The sequence below is a fragment of the Diuraphis noxia genome, unplaced genomic scaffold (assembly GCF_037042655.1).
Source record: "Diuraphis noxia isolate RWA-SAM2 unplaced genomic scaffold, SU_Dnox_SAM2 contig0001, whole genome shotgun sequence".
NCBI lineage: Eukaryota > Metazoa > Arthropoda > Insecta > Hemiptera > Aphididae > Diuraphis > Diuraphis noxia.
In genome coordinates this window covers 73,652,524-73,676,298 of record NW_028301711.1, presented here as the reverse complement: position 1 = coordinate 73,676,298, position 23,775 = coordinate 73,652,524, and the positions used below count along the sequence as shown (strand labels likewise).

General features: G+C 26.7%; 1 protein-coding gene across 7 annotated transcripts in view; it reads left to right on the top strand.

Moving 5' to 3' along the window:
- Nucleotides 1-23,775, top strand: part of LOC107169061 (uncharacterized) — a 90,941-nt gene that overhangs the window by 49,860 nt on the left and 17,306 nt on the right. For all 7 annotated transcript variants that reach the window (XR_016189793.1, XR_016189790.1, XR_016189791.1 and 4 more), the window contains one exon: nucleotides 23,090-23,186. Coding sequence is in view for 1 of the 7 variants with exons in the window: in XM_089217541.1 (XP_089073667.1) it covers nucleotides 23,115-23,186 (72 nt within the window). In the remaining 6 variants the exon portion in view is untranslated. The remainder of the gene's footprint in view (nucleotides 1-23,089; nucleotides 23,187-23,775) is intronic.

Sequence of the window (23,775 nt, the reverse complement as noted above, 5' to 3'; positions counted from 1 at the left end):
TAAAAACCAACACATAAGCACAGATAATGCTTTTAACTAAAACTTTTTAAACTTTTTAAAATAGTGAACACATATGTCATATTTGGTATGCCGTACGTGTGTAAAATGGAGATAACAAATGGATAGGTAGCGTCCAGGAAATATAGCTAATACTAAAAAAAAAATAAAAAGTTGTCATTACTCTAGTGATAAATACTTGACCTTCGATTATTAAACATAGTCAGTAGAATTAAAATAAATAAAATAAAATAGATACTTGGTGTGAAGATAATTGAGACACATTTTATTCAAAAGGGTAATGGGAAAAAAAGGCAATTGAAAAAAAAGCAGTAAAAAAAAAGCAAAAGGAAAAAAAGCAAATGAAAAAAAAAAAAAAAGGAAAAAAAGCAAGACCCATTTTTGTTTTTTCAAAAATATTTAAAAACTCAACTAACTTTATTTAATCAGTCAGAAGCCTAATGATTTTTTTTTTAAATCTAGCAAACTATTTAAAAAAGGTTCCGTCTTTAAGTATAATATGTAGTAATTGCCTATTTAAAAACAATTTAATTAAAACCTTGGATATGTAATTGTGATTTATTATTATTGTGTTAAAGCCTGTCTTCCTTTATAAACTTTGGATGCTCGTCGAAACTCGTACGGCTTTCCCCGACACCAGTGTGATCTACCAAATTTTTTATTAGCTATATTTCATACCATAAGGCTTATATTATAAATTATATTATGATACATTATTTATGTTTTATATTGACGCAATATTGATGCCAATATGCATTTAGTTTTATATTTTTAGTTAAATTTTAAATTATTAGTTTATATTTTTTTCTTTTGCTTTTTTTCCGTTGCTTTTTTTCCCTTGATTCATTAAAAAGATAAATATTATCTCTTTTACAGTTTTACTTAATTTCATATTATATTTAGATGATTTTAAATCAATTTATTAATTAATTGAATATTTTTTTGTTTTTGTTTTAATATGTGAACATTATACTATCTAAATGTATATTTTACGTTATTTAAATTCAAATTTGATCGATAAGACCCAAAAAATGGTAATTGCAACTTCTTGTATACTTACTAGATATTTACATTCTAATAAAACCTAGGTTACAACTTATATTAATATAATATGATTATAATTTGAACTATAATTAAGTAAATTAATTTAAATTTGTAAAATTATAGTTACTTTTGAACTCACCGTAAAATTTCTCTAAAGTTCTTCCTTTCATGGACTAATATAAAATGACTAAATATTGAAATAGGACTAGGTAGGTACCAGTCGCATATTACCATTCTGCACACGAAATAAAACCCATATGAAAAATGAAAATTTTAATTGTTGCTTTTCTGCATGTGTTTATTGATCTACCTCTTTCGTTGTTTTCTCTATCAACTTTGTGGTAAGAGCTATGATGGCACACATATTGTTTTCTAAGATAATAATACAAACATGCAATTAAGAAATTGTTTACCATTAGGGACAGATGTCCTAACATTCCACTTAGTACAAGTTTTTAAAGAAAATTCTTCTATCCAATTAGCCATACTTGATAAATCATTTAAATTTTACCGTATTGTTGTAATATCATCATTAATTACAGTTATAAGATTTTTTAATGATGAAGGAAGATTTTCAATAGTTAAATTAAGAATCATATTTTAAATTCAAGAAATATACAATAAAAATAAAAATAATGAATTTGAACTAATAGACTCAAAACACTTAAATAATCTATGTGTGATAAAATATTTTATTTCTAATTATCATATAATCATATAATAAAATACAGCATAATTTGTTCTAAAAATAACCTATTCCAAATAATATTACACTTATGATAACAAAAATAATTTATTCAACAAAAACAAAATAACATATATACCAATTTAAGTAATAGTAATTATTAGAGAATATACAATCTATACTATCTTATATCTTGCCCCAAAGTTGTAGACAATGTGTCCACATAGGCTTAATTAAATAATAGTATTATGTCTAATATGAATTTAAATTTGTTTGCTACATACATAATAATCTCTCCAACATCTAATTAAGTATTATTGATTTGATTATTATATAATTTACAATTAATTTTTTTATAACATACTTTGTAGGCAATATATATAAAATGTGTAACTTTTATTTTTAAATTTTGTAATATCATGGTAACATGGTGTTATTGTTCTTATACAACATGCAATTAATTTATCAACAAAATCTTTAAAACGGGTTGGACATGATGACATTGTTTTTGCATTAATTTATCAATTAGGGGTTATTAACATTATTATTTCTACTACATTTTATTTTATTTTAAAGTCACTTGTATACAACTATGATAGCAGGTAACTTGACAGTTACAAAACAATGCAAATTAAGTTAATTTTAATTAAATTAATTCTAATATACTAATATATTATATTATAAAGCCAGCCTCCAACAAAAATAATATTAATAAATAATAAATATTTATATTGCATGATTATGAATTAAATATTTTAAATATTTAAATATCTTTTGTCTAGATTACATAAATATAATTGATCATTGATCATTTTTTAATATATTAATTTAAATAATAACCATCAAATTCTTAACTTGATATAGTGTTACTTTTTATACAAATGTTGAAATATATGTCAATGTCATTAGTCATTATTATTTGTCATCTCCATCTTACAAATACATAAAATACCTACAAATTATATGGTATTAATAATTCACTAAACTCTGTTATAATTAATTTTATTGAATTTAAAAGTAAGATTATAATCTAATGAATGTCATATTTTTAAATTTTTATTTTAATGCGAGTTATAAGCATTACAATTTCAATGATCTCAGACTTTGTTTTAAATTAAAATATAAAAAAACCTAAGAGATTCATGAGATTATATATTCTTATTTTTCTCAATTATCTAATGATAAAAATAATAATTTATTCAACAAAAATAAAATATCAAATTTACTAATAAGATACATATATGCATAGTAATAAATTAGATTAAATTAAATAAGAATAAGATTAAATTAGAATAAAAAAAAATAATGATAATAATATTAAATATTTTAATATAGTTTACATACTAAATTTCTAACAGAAAAGAATAATTATTTAATTAGTTTATATCAAACCTGAATCAAAACATTGTAGTATCGTAGTGATATCATATTATAATAATTTCAAATTATAAAATATTGGCGCCAAAATTATAGCGTATCAGCACACTGGGAAAGATAAGGATCGTCTATAAGCATAAGGTCTATGATAGGGTGAATTGGTTACCTTACGCCCCCCACCCAAAATTGAGCTCGTACAAATATCATTGATAATTTTCTACCACTACAAATCCTTATTGCGCCACCTGTATCGTCGGACGGATGTGCTACAAAGAGTATGCACGTGTTTCGTTTTGTGTCCCTCCATCATTGACTCCAATTCAAAAATCTTAACCAAAATTTACTATGCTGAGCTGTGGGACAACAACAATGGTTGAATAATTGTCATCTGCGGTATGTTATTTAATATTTTTTATTGTTTTCGCGTCATAAATTATAAATATTATTATTAGTATAATTATTGAATAGCTTATTAGTTATTAGCCACTTAGTACCTTCTTAAGGGTTAATGAATATTAATACGGTATTATCAGTTTGCGTTTTCAAACGATTGTCATAGGTTAACTGATTAATCTATACAGGAGAGGGCTTGATCATGTTTTTATTTAAATAGGTCTCAAATTTTCATTAAAATAATAGATTTATTTTTTTAAATAGAAATTTTTACTGTCTGTAAAATAATAATTTACAATACCAATAAATGATTTAATTATTAGAACAGATAATATAAATATATAATAACAATAATTTAAATTAAATTTTGATTATTTTCAACAGTTCGAACTTGAGTTAAGTAGCCATTCATGGTTAGGTTAGGTATCCATCTGACTAAATTTATTTCAATTATCCCGTATCTATAGATGTATAATCAAATTTCCCCGGTCGAAATAATGGTGTAATACTGATTAATTGCTAATTATCAGCTGCTGAATTAATACGTACCATAAAATATTATGAAATAATTAGGAGTTTACCAAACACCGTTTAAAATAAACCGTTATAGTCAATGTCACGTATTTTAGGACGCACTTATACATTCTGTGTACAGTCATTTCTTGACCTGAGAGATAAAATATCTTATACAATAGCCAATAGCCATATTCATATGTACGTTGTAAATGGTTGCGGTTCTGTACCTGTTTATAGATATATATATTTAAAGTCATACTTTAGTTGGCATCCCTTGATCTACCTATATTGTCTACCGATCAAGTATTGGCGGGTCAATATTATTCGATAATTTCTATAGAGAACATTGGGTGGCCACTATACAGGGTGATTGATTAAGCGTAAAACACTCATTATCTCAAAAAGTATGCACTTTTTTCAATTTTTTTTTTTTTCAAAATTTTAGATTTACGCTGTTCTAGAATTATATAATTATTTAATATTTTTCACCCTTATATTTATTAGGTAAACCACCATCAACTTTTGATTTTCAAATGGCAACCCATACTGAAAATTTCATAATTTAGTAAGGCTTTTTTTCTTATGAATTATCACGTTTAAATTTTCATTTTTCGTTTATCCGTTGACGAGATACAACTCCTCAAAGTTGGGGTGTCTTGGAAGGTGTTTATGTGTAAATGCGTTATACCTAGTCAGCACTGCAGACTGCAGTTATTAGGATTTTTGTGCTCCAGCGTAAAAATAATAAACTATTCAAATCAATTCAGCAAGTACGATAGTTAAGCCTAAGTTGTGCCCCAAAATACCCCATTATGTTGCACAAGTTCTCCCCCACGCTAATAGTACGACTGGTCATGATATTATTGATATACTTATCGCTTATAAAGACCAGAAGTTACAAGTAATAAATTCGATACCGAAGAGATGGTGATAAATGATTATCAGTGTATATACTTCCGACAATAACATTTATTGTTATACAAACATATTATAAATAATTGGATTATTGGACTATCACGTCTTGTCACATGTAATCCCACGAGAGGACCAAGAGCAAAATGATTATAAACTGTTAATGTAATTGTTAGAATAAATGTACTTCACAATATTTTAAATGTATAATTTAAGCTAATTTATCATTTGATGATTAAACATAATATATTATGCAGACTATTTTGTATAAATACTTAACAATTTACATTGCCCAATATACCTCGGACATTGTATACATTGTTCGAATTTTCCACTTTGCCCGTAACATATATATGTACATTTTAAAACGTTTTAAATGATCAACAGGTCTATGTTGCGCTCGTGTGTGCGTCTGTGTATATAGTCAACAAATAGTAGGTAGTTAAGGGGACGTTTCACCCGCATGTGTTGTCTCCGTCTTACAAGTGCGTAACATTGCAAAATCTGTTTCGCGCGGGAAAGCTCCGAGAAAGATACAGTTATAACTAAGAAACGAAAGTTTCACCACATAAAAGGGGGAATTTTATCTGTGAAATATCGTTTTTATTTTTTTGATATCACTTATAAAAAAAAAATTCTTTTTGTTTTGTAATATATTAATTTTGTGTTTTTTTATTAGTTCTGATATCGAAAATATAAAAACGATATTGCACAGACAAAATTCTCCTTTTTATGTGGTGAAAATTCCGTTTTTTAGTTATAACTGTATCAATCTCGATTCTTTCCCGCGAGAAACAGTTTTTGCAATGTTACGCACTTGTAAGACGGAGACAACACATGCGAGTGTAGCGTCCTCTTAATCGCTGGTAAAGGTCGCCACACACTGCAGCGGTTGCGGTAAAATTGTGTCCTGCCACCGCTGCAGAGTGTGGCTGTGGCAACCTTTAATTCAGCAAAATTATATAATGTGCAATGTGTTGATATTAGTAGCGTGAGGTGTTAAAGTTTATGATACTGTCTCTGTTGTCGGAGAGTCTCCTTATAAATGATGACTGATCCATTGACGGGTCGCGTGTGCTGTGGATTTCCATACGAATACTAATATCAGTAATATATAACTGTTATTAAAGGACTACACAACTATTTTTTTTTAAATTTTTATTAAATATAACTAATTCATCAAGGAATATTGGTACCACTAAAAACTGTTTGCGTCCAATATTTAGGAAGTTATGGACATTTGAAAAATTCGCGTGACGTCATAATTTCGCCGCCGTCGCTTAGGCTGTATACGCTTTTACGGGAATATTGCGATACTCGCCGTTTAAACGTTTATAACTCGGCCAATACTCAATTTATCGATGTAGACCTTTATAATAATGTATAGATTTAAACCTAAATTTGTAATTTAATATTATTTTACAGTAGGAATCATTAGACGGTTTATTTATATATAAACGAATGATAAACTTTCTTAGAAGTATTTTTAGAAACCCCGGCATTTAAATGAACAAGAACCTTAGAATTCGGTAAAAGTTTTTGACGAAGTAAATCAGATTGATTATGGTCATTTTCAGTAAAATGTTTTGAACATATAACAGCCGACTTTCGAGGAACAACATTTTTTCTTCTACAGAAATCACTCCATTTTTTAAATCGTTAAGCGTTTAGTAGATTTTGCTCTTTTTAGTAAATTTAAAAAAATGTATTTTTCTCAAACCCGTATTAACATCTTCTTCACTATAATTTGAACAACCATAAACTGAACAGAACATTTTAATAGGTGCCTATAATGTTTTATTTTATTAAATAAACTTTACAATGCGTACGTAAAACTAAACACGATAAGGCAGACTCGCGACGTGCGACTGCGGCCTAGTGCAGTAGTGCCTATAGACGACTTGATAGTATTATTTATATTAATTATTGCAGTTTTCATTTTGGTTTACTCAGTGGGCAAATATTATTATTTATATTACACACACCATTATACAAATCACTGTAGTTATCTACAAACGTGTATAAATATAGTTACACGATAATAACACGGTGGACAACTTATACAGTCCTAAAATAGTCCACAGTCGTACAAATAAATGTTCATGTTTAATTTTTAATCAAATCACTTAATTAACATATTATTGTAAACTACATGAAATGAAAGATACATTTTTGAACTTTAATTTATTATAAAGGTCTACATCATTAAATTGAGTATTAGCCGAGTTATAAGCGTTTAAACAGCGAGACTCGTGTACACTAATCGTGTACAGAGTAATCGGCGGCGCCGAAATTATGACGTCACGCGTATTTTTCAAATGACTGTCGCAGGCTAAATACCTAATAGTTGTAAAAATATTTTAATGGTATCTCTGTTTTTATTCACTAGGTACTATTTTAAGATAGACTTATTTTTTTGAGTGTTATGGTCCTTTAAATTAATTCGTGACCTACTCCACAGTGCCTTGTATACAAATATAAATTATTACAATTTATGAATTGTGTGACTGTTATCCATACTATCATACTATGAGTTCGATTGTATTAATTCGTAAATAGTTTAATATACGTATTCTTTTGTTTGTTATTCGTAGTGGCTGTTTGGTAACGACAATAAATTTAGTGCATTCAATGTTTAAATTCTTTAATAGATTGTATATTCGTAAAAATTCTCCAGAATTACGTTCTGCAGATGTGATCGACCAACGGGTACGATAGATTTAGCGTGCAGATGGCAAAGTTCCAGAGACTCTTTGGAGTTCCACGTTACGGGTGTACGCTACCCCGTCTCTTGTGCCGCTATGATGATCTGACAACGCCTTTGGTCGATTCTGATCCGATCATTCGGTGGCTGCAATGTCGTTGAATGGCATACAAATCTATTCGAATATGATATTTGATTGCTCTTTTGTGTCGTATGTTTTATGAATTTAAATATTTTATCACTAATCGTGGTTTATGGTTTAGCATTTTTAAGCTATATTATTCATTCCAACACTTTTCAGTAATCGAGCATATGTTGGCGATGGAAACGCGTACCCACACCCCCTATACCCCTCTTTAAATCAAATAAAAACTATTTAATCTAAAAAATCGAATATATAAATGAACAAACATAATAGTATTATAATAAACAAATAATGAATAACATGCTGGTATATAAAAATATTTCATAAAAAAACTACTGATATCCCAACAAAAACACTTCGTTGCAGATTTATCTTTGTACAGATAACCCAAAAATATATGGACTGAGAGTACAATGTTAAATTTTAATTATTTTATAACTTTCCGTCTTTCTGTGCATTTAAATTTTGTATAGAATATATATATAAATATAATTAAATCTCCCGAAAATGTATGACTTCGAAATAATGGTGTAATACTGAGCTGCAGAATTAATTTATAACATAATATAATGTTTAGAAATAATTAGAAATTTACCAAACAGTATTTGAAATAAACAGTTATTGGCGATGCCATGTATTTTAGGACGCACTTATACATCCCGTGTACAATCATTTCTTGACCTGAGGGGTACAATATCTTATACAATAGCCAATAACCATATATATATGTACATTGCAGGGTCGTTGGCAGGGGGGTTAGGGGTTTAAACCAAACCCCCCCGAAATAGTAGGTACAAAAAGAAATTATCTGACCTACAAATGTATTAGTGTATTACTAATAACCAGTGCCGCAATTAGCGGGGGTGCTAGGGGTGCATGGCACCCCAAAAAGAGCCCTATCATCGTATTTAGGGGGCCCTTTTCAGACATAAAAGATTTTAGATTTTAAACTCATATTAATTTATTATCTATGATATTATATTATTATGTGTTTATGTATATAGTATAAGTGAACGAAATAAAATATAGAAAAGTGTAATACAGTATGAATAATATGATATTTATGAATACCTACTTTAAATTTTTTCAAAACCACCCTCGAAATTTTTTCCTGCGTTGGCCCCTGGTACATTGTAAATGTTAATGGTTGTGTACAAGCCTATAGATGTACATATCTAAAGTTATACCATATATACATACATTTGTTGGCGTTCCTTGATCTTCCACCTCCATAAATTGTCTAACCATCAAATATTGGGGGGTCTGTAGAAAACGTCGGGTGGGCACTATAATTCATGATTATACGAGTTACAATGTCTTCGCCAGTCTCGACTACCCTGCAAACGGTTTTGGGTCCATATACCGTATTACCGTGTTTATATATATTGTGTACCTATATCCTTGTTTTTTCATATAGTATATTATATGTCCATTTCTTTGAATTGTAATCGGATTAATAAAAACATTTATTTATGAATGGTCATGTTATCGTAAATATTTTATAGGCGTCTTACAGACGGGCAGTGATGACTGACTAGGTAGGACAGCGTAGGAAATGCATATTGTTTAATTTTATAATTCGGACCCTTAGGGTTCGATCTGGCAAACGGGGATAAAACCGTTCCAGTCACATTCGTATTCAGAATGGTAGGTTATTGTTAAATTGGAATTTCAATGCATTGTATTGCATTTTGTAGATATGGTTGTACACTATTTAATGGACTTATTTTCTTCGATTTCAAAGCATTCCGGAACATGACCTTCGACATAATCCTTAACATACTAAACGTTTTTTTAGACCACTGGAATGCGGTCAATACATATGGCTGAAAACGTCTTTCGTTTATATCGAATTATTTGTAGGGTAATTATCGGAAACATTTAAAATTATTTTGAGGGGTATCACTTTCAGTAGGTAATTAAACCTCATTTCCTACTCGTGCAAAATTCATTTCAATTCACAGTACGAATATTAAAATACATATAAAAAAAAACAGCCGCTCCTATGTGGTTCTTAAAAATTACACTTTCCTAATTTATACCTAATGATGAAAAAATATCTACGTTATTTAACAATATTTCAAGTCATGTTTCAGATTATGCTTTCTCCTGCCTTAAATACTATAAATATTTATTTAGGAGCACTTATTATGCATAAATATTATGTATTATTTAAATTAATTAATGTAAATAAAAGTATTGAGTATATATAATAATATGTTGATTATCAAAAAAAGTTCAATATGGGATAACTATTAAAAATTAAATTTCTTTAAGACGATTAATGTGTTATATATATTGTGATTGAAATTTGTTTCACTTTCTTGAAAATATGAAGTCTATAAATTATTTTAATGGTGTGTACATTATATTACTTATAATCAGGGCTCATAACTTCTAGCATTTGCATATTTTTTTTTTAAAGGTCCTAGAGGTACCTATGTGGGCTATACATTTGTTTCAGATAACCAAGAAGCTACATACAAAATTGTATGTTGCATATTTTTGCATATTCCAGAGTATAAGCACCATTTTGCTTTTTTCGTTTATTTTTGGATTTTTGCATGATTTTTATCATTTATTTTTTTAAATTTATTTTTAGTATCCTATAAAATTATACATTTTTTTTTTTTTAACAGACCAATCGCAGAATATTGAGTACCTACCACAAGTTTTTTATGATACAATAAAGTACAATAATTCAATTTTATTATTAATAATAGAAGCTAAAATAATAAAATAATATAATCAATAATAACTTTTGTTTACCTACAAATGTTTTTTGCATATTTTAGTATTTTTTAGTGCATATTTAAGCGCTTATATGAATACTTTTTAAAGCATACTTAAGTGCTTATAACAACCTTTTTTAGAGCTATAAGTTATGAGCCCTGCTTATAATAATTTAATATAATATTGTATTACCAAATTATTTGTCCTTTGTGAATTTTAAATTAATTAACTTATAACCTGTGTATTAATAATTTTATATACATATATATGTATATATATAAATATATGTATGTATACAATTACAATATAACCACTGTTTAAACATTTTTGAATAATACTTTAAATTTTATATTTTTATTTATTTAATTAAAATTATTTTTTATACATTTGACCAATAATGTGACACATTATTTTAAATAATATCTAATTTAATACTTTAATTTTGACTGTTATATATTATTTAATTATTGTAATTTGATTTTTTTTCCCTGGATTTTTTTCTTGGTTTTTTTCCGTGACTACCATTTAATTTATATTGATTTGAATGGCATGTATCATAATTTAACAATTTATTATTGAACAATTTTTTAATATAACATATGGTATAATGTAATTTTATTGTAATATAGCAATTTTTAAATAACTAGGCAGAAGGTACTTAAATAAAATATTAATTTTTGAAATTTAAATGATTTAATTTTAAATGATATGTTATTTTTGTTCCTTGTACTTAGCCGTTAATATATTATCCACCTATATGCGTGTGTCTGTATTTTATTGTCGAGCTGTAATAGGTTAGAACTGAAAACTTTATAGAAAATACACATGTATAAAGGTGGTATTCAAAAACAATTTGCAGTATGCCATAAATTACATACTAATGTCTCTGTTTAATCTTAATAAGGCTTGGTAAATTTGGTATTCCTGTAGGCATTATGGTTATCTAATTTATATAGGTAGGTACTATTATTTTTGAATCTTAAGTACCTTCTTTAGTTATGGATATCTTCTGATTTCCATTTAAAAACTTTTTTTAGGAGGGAGAAGTAAATCAATTTGTGTTGATGTAAAAAGTTTTGGCAATATTTGTGTAAACCGTCCTTCAAACCTCAACTCCTCACTATTTAGTACTTTATTTTGTTCCGAGGTTAGTTTTTTCAACTGCACATTTTCTTGTTGTAACAATTTTATCTGGTTCTTTAAACTAAACATTATAACAATATTTTCATAACACATTTTTATTAAATCATATAATTATATTGTTATTCCTTTATTTATATATTACATAACAATTAACATAATAGATATAGCTAAAACACAGGCTTACATAAAATAAGTAATAACAATAGTTATTGTGATAAATTATACAGATAATTCAATATTTATATAAAAGAAATAAAAAAATGTACAATGTATTAAAGTATAATCATCAATTAGATAAATGTAAGAGTAAGTTAATAAGTTGTCTTGTTAATGTCATAAAAATAATTTTCTTCATGTAAAATGATATGGCTGCTTAATGTCAAATACATGATCTTGATTGAAAAGGCTGATTTTAAAAAGCTATCTTAAACAAATCAAGAACAAGTATTTTTCATTATGAGTAGTGAGTGCCAATAATCAGGAACTTTGTTTTATTGAATTTCTTGTGACAACTAACTAAAAAAAACAGTTACATACATGCAGAATAGACTATAGAAGATAAACAAATAGTTAAACATATAAATATTAATTTTCAAATATCACTAAAATATGTTTTTCTTATTGAGTTAGATTCATTTAAATGTAATATGCTATAATACACATAGAACAAAATAAACATTAAATATTTGTATATAACTATTAATTATGACAAAGATACATTTTCAAATTTATATTATTTAAGACTTGGAAGTTATCATATTGCATATATTTGTATACAAATTACACTACAATTGAAAAATATTTGCATACTGTAGCTAAATTCTTATGCAAATATGTATAAACAATCAAACAATTTAAATGCTGGAATAGAACAGTGCATTTTACAATAATATATAGAAGTATTACTTTTCTACTTGAGTTTTAGATGTCTTATCAATACTTACAACTTCAGTTTTAGATGTCTCATCAATACTATCAACTACTAAATCATAATGGTCTGGTATAATATAGTAAATCATTGCACGGCTCTCTAATGTTTGAATAACATTTATTAATATTTTTTTAATTTGTTTTTTTATAAAATGGATTCGGTTATTATAATTAATTGACCTTATACAAGAAAACTTCCTGATGGTTTGTATATAATTTCAACATTGGTAGAATTATCTTTTGAGCGAGGAGTCAAACGGATAGCATTCTTCTTTAAGCTTCCGTTTACCAGTGCTTGTATCATCATAATGATACGTGGGAAAATGAAGGGAGCAAATATCATTTACAAATTATTATTTAACAAACAAATATTTATAAAATATAAAATTTAATATAAGGAATATATGCATAAACAATGGTAGTATTCTATATAATAGGTAGTTTGTTCATAAATATATTGACTATTGAGTATTGGGAATTATATTTTATGTGTGAATAGACAATAGGTTCAAATATAAAATAAAGCAAAATGTTTAATATAGTTTACATACTAAATTTCTAACAGAAAAGAATAATTATTTAATTAGTTTACATCAAACCTGAATCAAAACTAATCTTTTTCTCTATTCCTGAAAGAGCTTGTTGAGCCCATAGTTTCCTAAAAGAGTGGTCTTTCGGAAGTCGATGGAGTGTAACAGGTTGTTCGACAGTATTCCACTTGACCTTTTTACTTCCACTGAGGAAATTTAAAAAGCAGAAAACTGGCATGTTTCAATGTTTGTATTAAATGAATAAGTAAACAAATCTAATTAATATTAATAAAGAAATTGTCAAATTGAATTAATAAGATGTAAACATTGTAGTATCCTAGTGATATCATATTATAATAATTTCAAATTATAAAATATTGGCGCCAAAATTATAGCGTATCAGTACACTGGGAAAGATAAGGGATCGTCTATAAGCATAATGGTGGTCAATGATTGGGTCAATTGGTTTCCTTACGCCCCCCACCCAAAATCGAGCACGTACAAATATCATTGATAATTTTCTACCACTACAAATCATTACTTCGCCACCTGTATCGTCGGATGGATGTGCGCTGGGTATTGAGCTACAACGAGTATGCACGTGTTTCGTTTTGTGTCCCTCCATCATTGACTCCAATTCAAAAATCTAAACCAAAGTTTACTGCTGAGCTGTGGAACAACAACAATGGTTGAATAATTGTCATCTGCGGTATGTTATTTAATATTTTTTATTGTTTTCGCGTCATAAATTATAAATATTATTATTAGTATAATTATTGAATAGCTTATTAGTTATTAGCCACTTAGTACCTTCTTAAGGGTTAATGAATATTAATACGGTATTATCAGTTTGCGTTTTCAAACGATTGTCATAGGTTAACTGATTAATCTATACAGGAGAGGGCTTGATCATGTTTTTATTTAAATAGTTCTCAAATTTTCATTAAAATAATAGATTTATTTTTTTAACTAGAAATTTTTACTGTCTGTAAAATAATAATTTACAATACCAATAAATGATTTAATTATTAGAACAGATAATATAAATATATAATAACAATAATTTAAATTAAATTTTGATTATTTTCAACAGTTCGAACTTGAGTTAAGTAGCCATTCATGGTTAGGTTAGGTATCCATCTGACTAAATTTATTTCAATTATCCCGTATCTATAGATGTATAATCAAATTTCCCCGGTCGAAATAATGGTGTAATACTGATTAATTGCTAATTATCAGCTGCTGAATTAATACGTACCATAAAATATTATGAAATAATTAGGAGTTTACCAAACACCGTTTAAAATAAACCGTTATAGTCAATGTCACGTATTTTAGGACGCACTTATACATTCTGTGTACAGTCATTTCTTGACCTGAGGGATAAAATATCTTATACAATAGCCAATAGCCATATATATATCTGCATTGTAAATGTTTGTGGTTCTGTAGATGTTTTATATTTTAATGTTACTAGTATAACGCAGACGTGCGATGGTGACCAGGTAGGACAAGGTAGGACCAGGTAGGAAATTAATTGTTATTTTTACAATGAGGACCTTGGTAGTCCGCACTGGCGACCTGGGATAAGACCGCTCCAGTCACATCCGTACTCAGAATTGTAGGTTATTGTTAAATTGGATTTTCAATGCATGTCAAGAAATGACCGTATTTCTCGACAAGTAAGATAAAATATCTTATTCAATAGCCAATAGCCACCACTCCACTCCGCCAATCTAAACTTTAAATACTTATAACTCATAAACTACTCTTCCAAAATTCGACTTTTACGTATCAAAATACTTAGAAAAATATTCTGCTTTGGGATATGAAATTAAAACTCTAGGTTGCCATTCAAAAAAGTAAAAAACTTAAAAAATTATAAGGATAAAAAATATTAAAAAATATAATTTTTTCATAAAAACGTAGTTTTTTTAACAACATGAAACTTTGTAAAAAAATATTTTCAAAAACATTGATACTTTTTGAAATAATGAGTGGTTCATGATAAAAAAATCGCCCTGTATATATGTACATTGTAAATGGTTGCGGTTCTGTACCTGTTTATAGATATATACATATTTAAAGTCACACTCTAGTTGGCATCCCTTGATCTTCTACCTTTATTGTCTACCGATATTGGCAGGTCAATATTATTCGATAATTTCTATAGAAAACATTTGGTGGCCACTATATACATGAATATACGAAGTACAATAATTATGCCGGTTTCAACTCCGCTGCAAAATGTTTTATACATCTTAACTCGTGTGTGTTTTTGAATTCAGCTTATTAAACACTTTAAATTGTTAAATGAATATTTAGTTATAAAGAGTAGGTCGTTATCTTTTTTCCTATTATATACCTATCCCATTCATTATGACGATCGATCTGCTCGTTTTATTGAATTTTTATAATAAGTATTTAATTGTCTTAAAACTAATTTAAGTATGTATATACATTGTTCGTAAGCTTTAATCAGCAATATTAATTAATGGTTATAAATTGTTATAATAGTTTTTTATTGTATGTATTTACTGCTTCCAATCACTAATACACGGTTTACACAATTAGCACAAAAAGTCTTAATAGATTAGGCGTATCATAATGTATTTCGAAAACAAAATATTTGTATATTTTTTTAATGCATATTATATTATGGGATAATTAAATATATTAAGCCAATGGTTTTATCAAACACCATTTAAAATAAACAGTTCTTGGTGATTTCACGTATTTTAAGCACATTTTTACATCACTACCTGCATTCAATTCTGGAGATGGGTATCTATACAATGTCCGAGTATATTGGGCAATGTACATTGTGAAGTATTTATACAAAATAATCTGTATAATATATTATGTTTTTATTACAAATTATTAATATTATGTCTTCTCAATTAATTTTTATGCATAATTTTTTTTCTCATAACGTATAAAAAATAGTTATATGCTACCTCTATCCTTTGGTTAAACACTAATGACATTTTGTGAATGCACTATATACCCCGATAACGAAACCGATAAATATCTTATCTCTTATAATTTTGGTACGTACTCGTACAGTTTTACTTGAGTTGTAGTATACTATCACTCGGTTTATATTGTGCAGTGCTTAACTTCTCTCCGAGAAAGATACAGTTATAACTAAGAAACAAATTTTTCACCACATAAAAGGGAGAATTTTGTCTGTGAAATATCGTTTTTATTTTTTTGATATCACTTATACAAAAAAAATTCTTTTTGTTTTGTAATATATTAATTTTGTGTTTTTTTAACATGAATAACTTTGTTTTTAGTTCTGATATCGAAAATATAAAAACGATATTGCACAGACAAAATTCTCCTTTTTATGTGGTAAAAATTCCGTTTCTTAGTTATAACTGTATCAATCTCGATTCTTTCCCGCGAGAAACAGGTTTTGCAATGTTACGCACTTGTAAGACGGAGACAAGACATGCGAGTGTAGCGTCCTCTTAATCGCTGGTAAAGGTCGTCACACACTGCAGCGGTTGCGGTAAAATTGTGTCCCGCCACCGCTGCAGAGTGTGGCTGTTGCAACCTTTATACAAAAAAAATCCTTATTGTTTTATAATATATTAATTTTGTGTTTTTAAACATGAATAACTTTTTATGTAGTTCTGATATACATACTATTTATTTAGGTGCACTTATTATGCATAAATAGTATGTATTATTAAAATTAATTAATGTAAATAAAAGTATTGAGTACATATAATAATATGTTAATTTATTAAGTATCAAAAAAAGTTCAATATGGGATTACTATTAAAAATTAAATTTCTTTATGAATATTAATGTGTTAAATATATTGTGATTGAAATTTGTTTCACTTTCTTGATAACTACATAGTGTATTTGTATATTTAAAAAAAAATGAATTATTTTAATGGTGTAAACATTATATTACTTATAATAATATAATATAACATATCGTGTTATAAAATTATTTGTTCTTTGTGAATTTTAAATTAATTAACATATTATATCCTGTGTATTAATAATTTTATATATATATAATATTTTTATTTATTCAATTATAATTATTTTTTTATATATTTGACCAATAATATGTAAACAATTTTTTAAACAATATCTAATTTAATACGTTAAATTTGACTGTTATATATTATTTAATCATTGTAATTTGATTTTTTTCCCTGGATTTATTTCCGTGACTACCATTTAATTTATATTGATTAGAATGGCATGTATCATAATTTAACAATTTATTACTGAATAATTTGTTAATATAATATATGGTATAATGTAATTTTATTGTAATATAGCAATTTTTAAATAACTAGGCAGTAGGCACTTAAATAAAATATTAATTTTTGAAATTTAAATGATTTAATTTTAAATGATATGTTATTTTTGTTCCTTGTACTTAGCCGTTAATATATTATCCACCTATATGCGTGTGTCTGTATTTTATTGTCGAGTTGTAATAGGTTAGAACTGAAAACTTTATAGAAAATACACATGTATAAAGGTGGTATTCAAAAACAATTTGCAGTATACCATAAATTACATACTAATGTCTCTGTTTAATCTTAATAAGACTTGGTAAATTTGGTATTCCTGTAGGCATTATGATTATGTAATTTAATAATTTTAATTTATATAGGTAGGTACTATTATTTTTGTGTCTTAAGTACCTTTTATAGCTATGGGTATCGGAGATGCCCGATTGCGGACCGAATTTAGGAAGTCGTATTTTATCCCAAATATAAGTATCCCGATTGCGTCCAAAGACATATGGGTTCACAAAATACCTTATAATTAATAATATAAAGTCCATATTTTAAATACTGTATAAATGTATATTGGACGAAATTGTATTTGAAATTCAAACTTTTATTTTAATAAGTACGTCGATATACGTAAATTATTATAAAACAAGTATAAAGTAAAAAAGTATTTAAATACGTTGCAACAATAAATTGTTTACAATAAAAAAAAAATATAAATACAATTAATATTTCAATGAATACTAAAATAATCACAGTGTTAGAGGTTAGGTTCCAAGTTTTTTTAATTTCATTATTTGAGTTTGTATGAATTTTTTTAGTTGTTTCCCATGGAGTACAAACTATAGATTGAATTTTTATTATGGCATCTGTTTGGCATTGTTTCAAAATTTCCAAAAATTGAAGTATATTTGGATGTGAAGTATAGAATAGTGAGTGAATTAAATTTCGAATGAAAACTTTCACACGCATTCGTTGTCAAATACATACTTTGACTACAAGTAGTCCTGCATATTTGGGGGGGGGAAATCAGAATCATTATCGATATTTATGTCGAAATACGTATCGGACGCAATCGGGATATTTATTTAGTTTTGATAACCACTTAAATAGTATTTCCTACCTAGTATGGACGGGTCGCAATCGGGATAGTTGAAAAGGTAAAAAGTTTACTTTGGGCCGCAGTCGAGCGACGCCCATGTGTATTTGCTATTTGAAGGTATTTTCTCAAGGCTTTCATATAAATAATGTTATTTTAATTATTGCATTGTTAAGACCGTATTCGTTATAAACGATACCCAGCAAATGTATTTCAAATTAACATTCTTTAAATATTAGTATTATTATTTTAACAGACTAATTTATTGTTAGCTAATGAAAACGACAAAATATATACTAATCCACAATAAACAGACCGGAATGGTGTTTGACATTAAATTGCTTTTCTATAAATATAATAATATTATAAATATATTATTATATCCGATAACGTGTCTCTGTTATACATTAATACATTATACTGTGTAGATACATAAACACATTTCAATTCTGAACGCTTTGTGTATAAATGGATAGGTATCGTAAATTCTTAAGAGGCGACGCACAGGCGGGCGGCGTTAACTCAGCATGACAAGGGTAGAAAATGAATTGTTATTTTTTATAATGAAGACCTTTGAGGTCCGAACTGGCGAAATAAAACTGGTACAGTCTTCTGTCACACCCCTATCCTCAGTTGTAGGTTGACATGAATGAGGTTCTTAAATACAATGTATTATATTTAATAGATATGGTTTTACACTGTTATATCGACTTATTTAAACCAAGAACTGTTATAATTGTAGTTTCGAATAAAATAAATGAAATAAGCGGATTATTCCATGTAGCAACAGTGTCATCTGTAGTAGAATCACTATGGGCAATAGTATTAAAAGAAATAGTTTTCTTGGCAATTTTTGATTTATTAGCCCTGCGTCTCTGAGAACTTTTAGATAAACTGCAATTGGTTTTATAAGTGAACTAAGTCATATTCTGAAAAAAACAAATGAAATAGCTCAGTGTAAAATTGCTACTGACCTCCCTATATATAAAGCTATATCTATACATATATATGTATATATTATACAAATGTATATAAGATATATATTAATTATAATACAACTATACCTATAGTATATTGTAAGACTGTATCATAGTTCATAGGTAAATTTATTTTGCACGAGAATAATGTATATATTTAATTCTACTATATTTATTATTTATTAATAAGTAACAACTAAAGCAAGGACTTTGATGCACAAAAAAATCATATGTATTAAAAAGTATGAACTTATATAATATATGTATCTCAACAAATTAAAAATATGTAATATTTATTGTATAGTATATTACATTGTAGTGTATACCTATACACTTTAGTGTAATGTAGCTAATTGTGTACTAAAATTCTATAGAATTTTATAGTAGGTAATAAATTGGGTGGATTATGCATATATTAATATACCCTATGGCCAATAAGAATCAGTCCCTATGACCAGAGCCGTAGCAATGTCAATTTGCGCTCCTGGCCATTTAACATATTTCCGTTCTTATAAAATAGTTTTTGACAACCCCCCCCCCCCCCCCTCACCACATACACACATAGATAAATATTTATGCATTTTTTATTTTATATTTTTTTTAATATTAATAATAATTATGATATGAACAAGAAAATTAATAGTATACACTGACAAACGTGTTATAACCTTATACATTATAATAGTTTGAAAAAAATTAATTTTTGTACACTTCAAAATTTCACTTTTCGAGCTTTTTAGTAATAAATTCATCTATGATATTTTAAAAATTGATTATTGTAGCCAATTCACATTAAATCCATATAATACTCATACTTGTCAATCTGCCCAGTGGCATTGTAGACCTTGATAGTTCTTTTTAATTTTCAGTTTGCTAAAACTTCTTTCACAAGTTGTAGTTGTCACTGGTATAGTTAAAAATATCTTTAATGCAATTTAAATATTAGGATAAACATCTTTATATTTTATCTTTTTATACTTGTTATAATTTTGTTTCTTATTGTTTGTCCTAGTATAACGATAATTTCATTTTGAATTGTTGCTGAAAAATAACTAGTACAAAAATTAGATTGCTTAACTAATAACTTCTATGACATGTTGAGCTAGTATGGAAGAATAGTGACTAATAAGTTCTATTAACTGTAAAAAATACCTCTAAGGGCCAAATTATTTTTTGAGCAAAAAAGTATAACAACAATTAAAATTCTCAATATGTTACGCCATTTTTCTTTTGCAATAGACTTTTCAAATTCACCGTCTATTGTTACTTCCATTTGTATTTTTTTCCCAGTTCTATCCAAGATCTAAAATTATTTAAATGAGTCTTAGATTTTTCGTGATTAGGGATATATGGATTCAAATTCTGCTAGTCTTTTTAAAACCATTATTTAAAAAAAGATATGTTCTATTGTCATTAGAAAATAATAAACATGGAAAACAAAGTACAGAATTTTTCACACCACTGTACATGAGCCACTGTCTTTTCACTTTCTCTCCATTAGACAAATTTATATAAAACCACTTTTTACTGAAGTGAGGACCTTTTTCATCACTTGGCATATTTTTTGGTTCATAATGTTGTGGCCCCTTTTCTACCAATAGTGTTCTAATAGATAAAGTAATTGGTGGCCATGTTCCAGGGTCATTAAAATTAATATTACATTCAATATCTATTTGGTTATTTCCAATAAAATAATCCACATTGTCAATTTGTCCAGATTCTACTTCTGAAATGTTTATATGATTAGAAGATATATCAGATGGTTCTAGCTCAAGTGAAGCAGATTTAACTTCTAAAATGTTAGATATATCTTAAATAAGATGTACCAGATAGTTCTAGACGTTCTAGTGGTTCAGGTGGTGCAACTGCAATATTATTAGCATAATTCGCTTCAGAAATTAACCATTAATGTATAACTTTTGCTAATTTTTTACTTCCCTTTTCTTTTTTAAGTCTCATGGTTTGGCAAACCACAAACCTGATAGCTTTTTCGAAGACATTTTATTAGCCTAATTAATACAAAATAAAAATATGATTTTAGAAGCAATCGACAAAGAATAAAATATGATTTGAAAATAATATTTTTTCAATCAACATGTAATATATTTAAATTAAAACTTTTTATTTTTAAAGACAAGGTATTGTACTATTATTTGAATACAAATAAATATGTATGTCTTACATTATATGATTACCTATATTAAATGTATAAATTAATAAATACCTTGTGAAAATAATAAATCTCTTGAAAAAAGAAGCTTATACATTTTGTATATTTTGAAGTAAATAATTGTTACCATAATTTAACTCTAATTTCAATGATATCAAATTTTCGTTACTTAAAATATTGAATAATAATTGGTTATTTGTGTCAGTTCCAGTATTAGATAGTAGATAGTAGATACCACGCATCCTTTAATAATTGTAGTATAATATAAACAATATTATAATGTTATAATCACATTAAATTTAAATTTATATTTTATTATTATTATTATTATTATTATTATTATTATTATTATTATTATCATTATAAGTTCGTGACTGACTAGGTAATATAACCACTAGGGCTAGGGTAATTAATACAGGAGTTTGCATATTTTTCGATAATCATTCTAAACATAGCTAAATGATATAAAAATGTGTTTCATTGTACTAAGAGTTTTAAGTAGGTAATCATTTTTATTTTGCATATTCAGCTGTTTTTTTCCCTATAAGAGCATATTTCACATATTTTATTAAAATTAAAACAATACTCGCCAGGAAATAATATTTTAAACATACGTACCTACTATACGACATTTAATATAAATTACTATATAAATTATTAATTTAATCTATACCGCAATTCATTTGGGTAAGATTTAAAAAAATATTAAATCATTAAAACAATATGCATTTATAATTGAAATTTTTGTTTTTTATTCAGTTTAAAGGCAAGCATAAAGAAGAAATGAAAATATTAGTGTACCTTTATAAATCTGTATTTTTTTTTGCGGTTTTTACGAAAAATAAAAATTTTTTTATAGCATGTACATTTATAAAAAATGCATATTCTAAGCTTCTTTAGGGCATGAAGTCCCTAGCCGTAATAATCACATATATACTACATGCATGTATTTTTTTTTTTACATATAATATAAAGTAAAAAGAAAATTTTTATAAAATTTCAATTTTTAAAATATTATACAATATTAATTTTATTTCTATTATATCTTATATCTTATATATAAAATATGCTGAGGATTTTTTTCCTTGTGTAATGATTTTTTGCGGAGATTTTTTTTCGGGATTTCGTTGCCCGGTGATTGATTTTCTGCAATTTTTTTAGATTTTAGACAAAACATCTAGGCTATTTTTAGGAGTTGATTTTCAATATTAAAAAACTTTAAAATTAAGATGTTATGCATTTTGAAATTCTATGAAATAATTTTGTTTATTTCGGTCATAGCAGATCCTAAACAGAAAATGTTATTTCTAAATAGCCTAATTTAGAAATATGCGAATTCAATATTTTTTTGCAAGCAAGGGAGTTGAAATTGTTTCATAGTAATCTGTTGGTGTATTATATACTTATTTTTTACATTTTTTTTTTTTTTTTTTTTTACAGGAATGGCTTAGAAGGAAAACTATATATGGATCAACTTATGACTAGGCAAAATGCTAGTCTAGCTTCTGAAAATTCAAGTTCTGGGTTAATAGAAGAGGTATAAAATTATTCATACATACATTTAATTAATCAATTATTTATGAAGTGACCGCCTAGTAAAAGTTTAGCGTAGAGGTTGTCATTCAAAAAAGTTAAAAATTTAAAAATTTTAAGAATAAAAATTATTAAAAAACATTAATTTTTTAATAAAAACGTTGTTTTTATAACAACATGAAACTTTGTAAAAAATATTTTCAAAAACATTGATACTTTTTGAAATAATGAGTGGTTCATGATAAAAAAATCACCCTGTATTATAATATTTATTATTATTAAGTTTTTTTTTTTATATTAGTTTTTAACGAATATGACTTAAAAATTGTACAATGCAATGTGAATTTAAAAGCATTTAAATTTAAACTCTCATCTTTATAATAGTTAACAATATATTTTGTATGTGGCGTTTTTCTTTATTTTAAATAATAAATACATTTTAAGATGTTATGAACGGGTCTTTTTAAAGGAGTTGATATAGTCAATGTGTATGTGAGCGTGCTGTAGTATAAGTTAGTGCTTTGTAATTAATCCTTAGTTTGCATGACTTCTACCCATCATATAAGTTATAATATAATTGATCATTAAGAAAC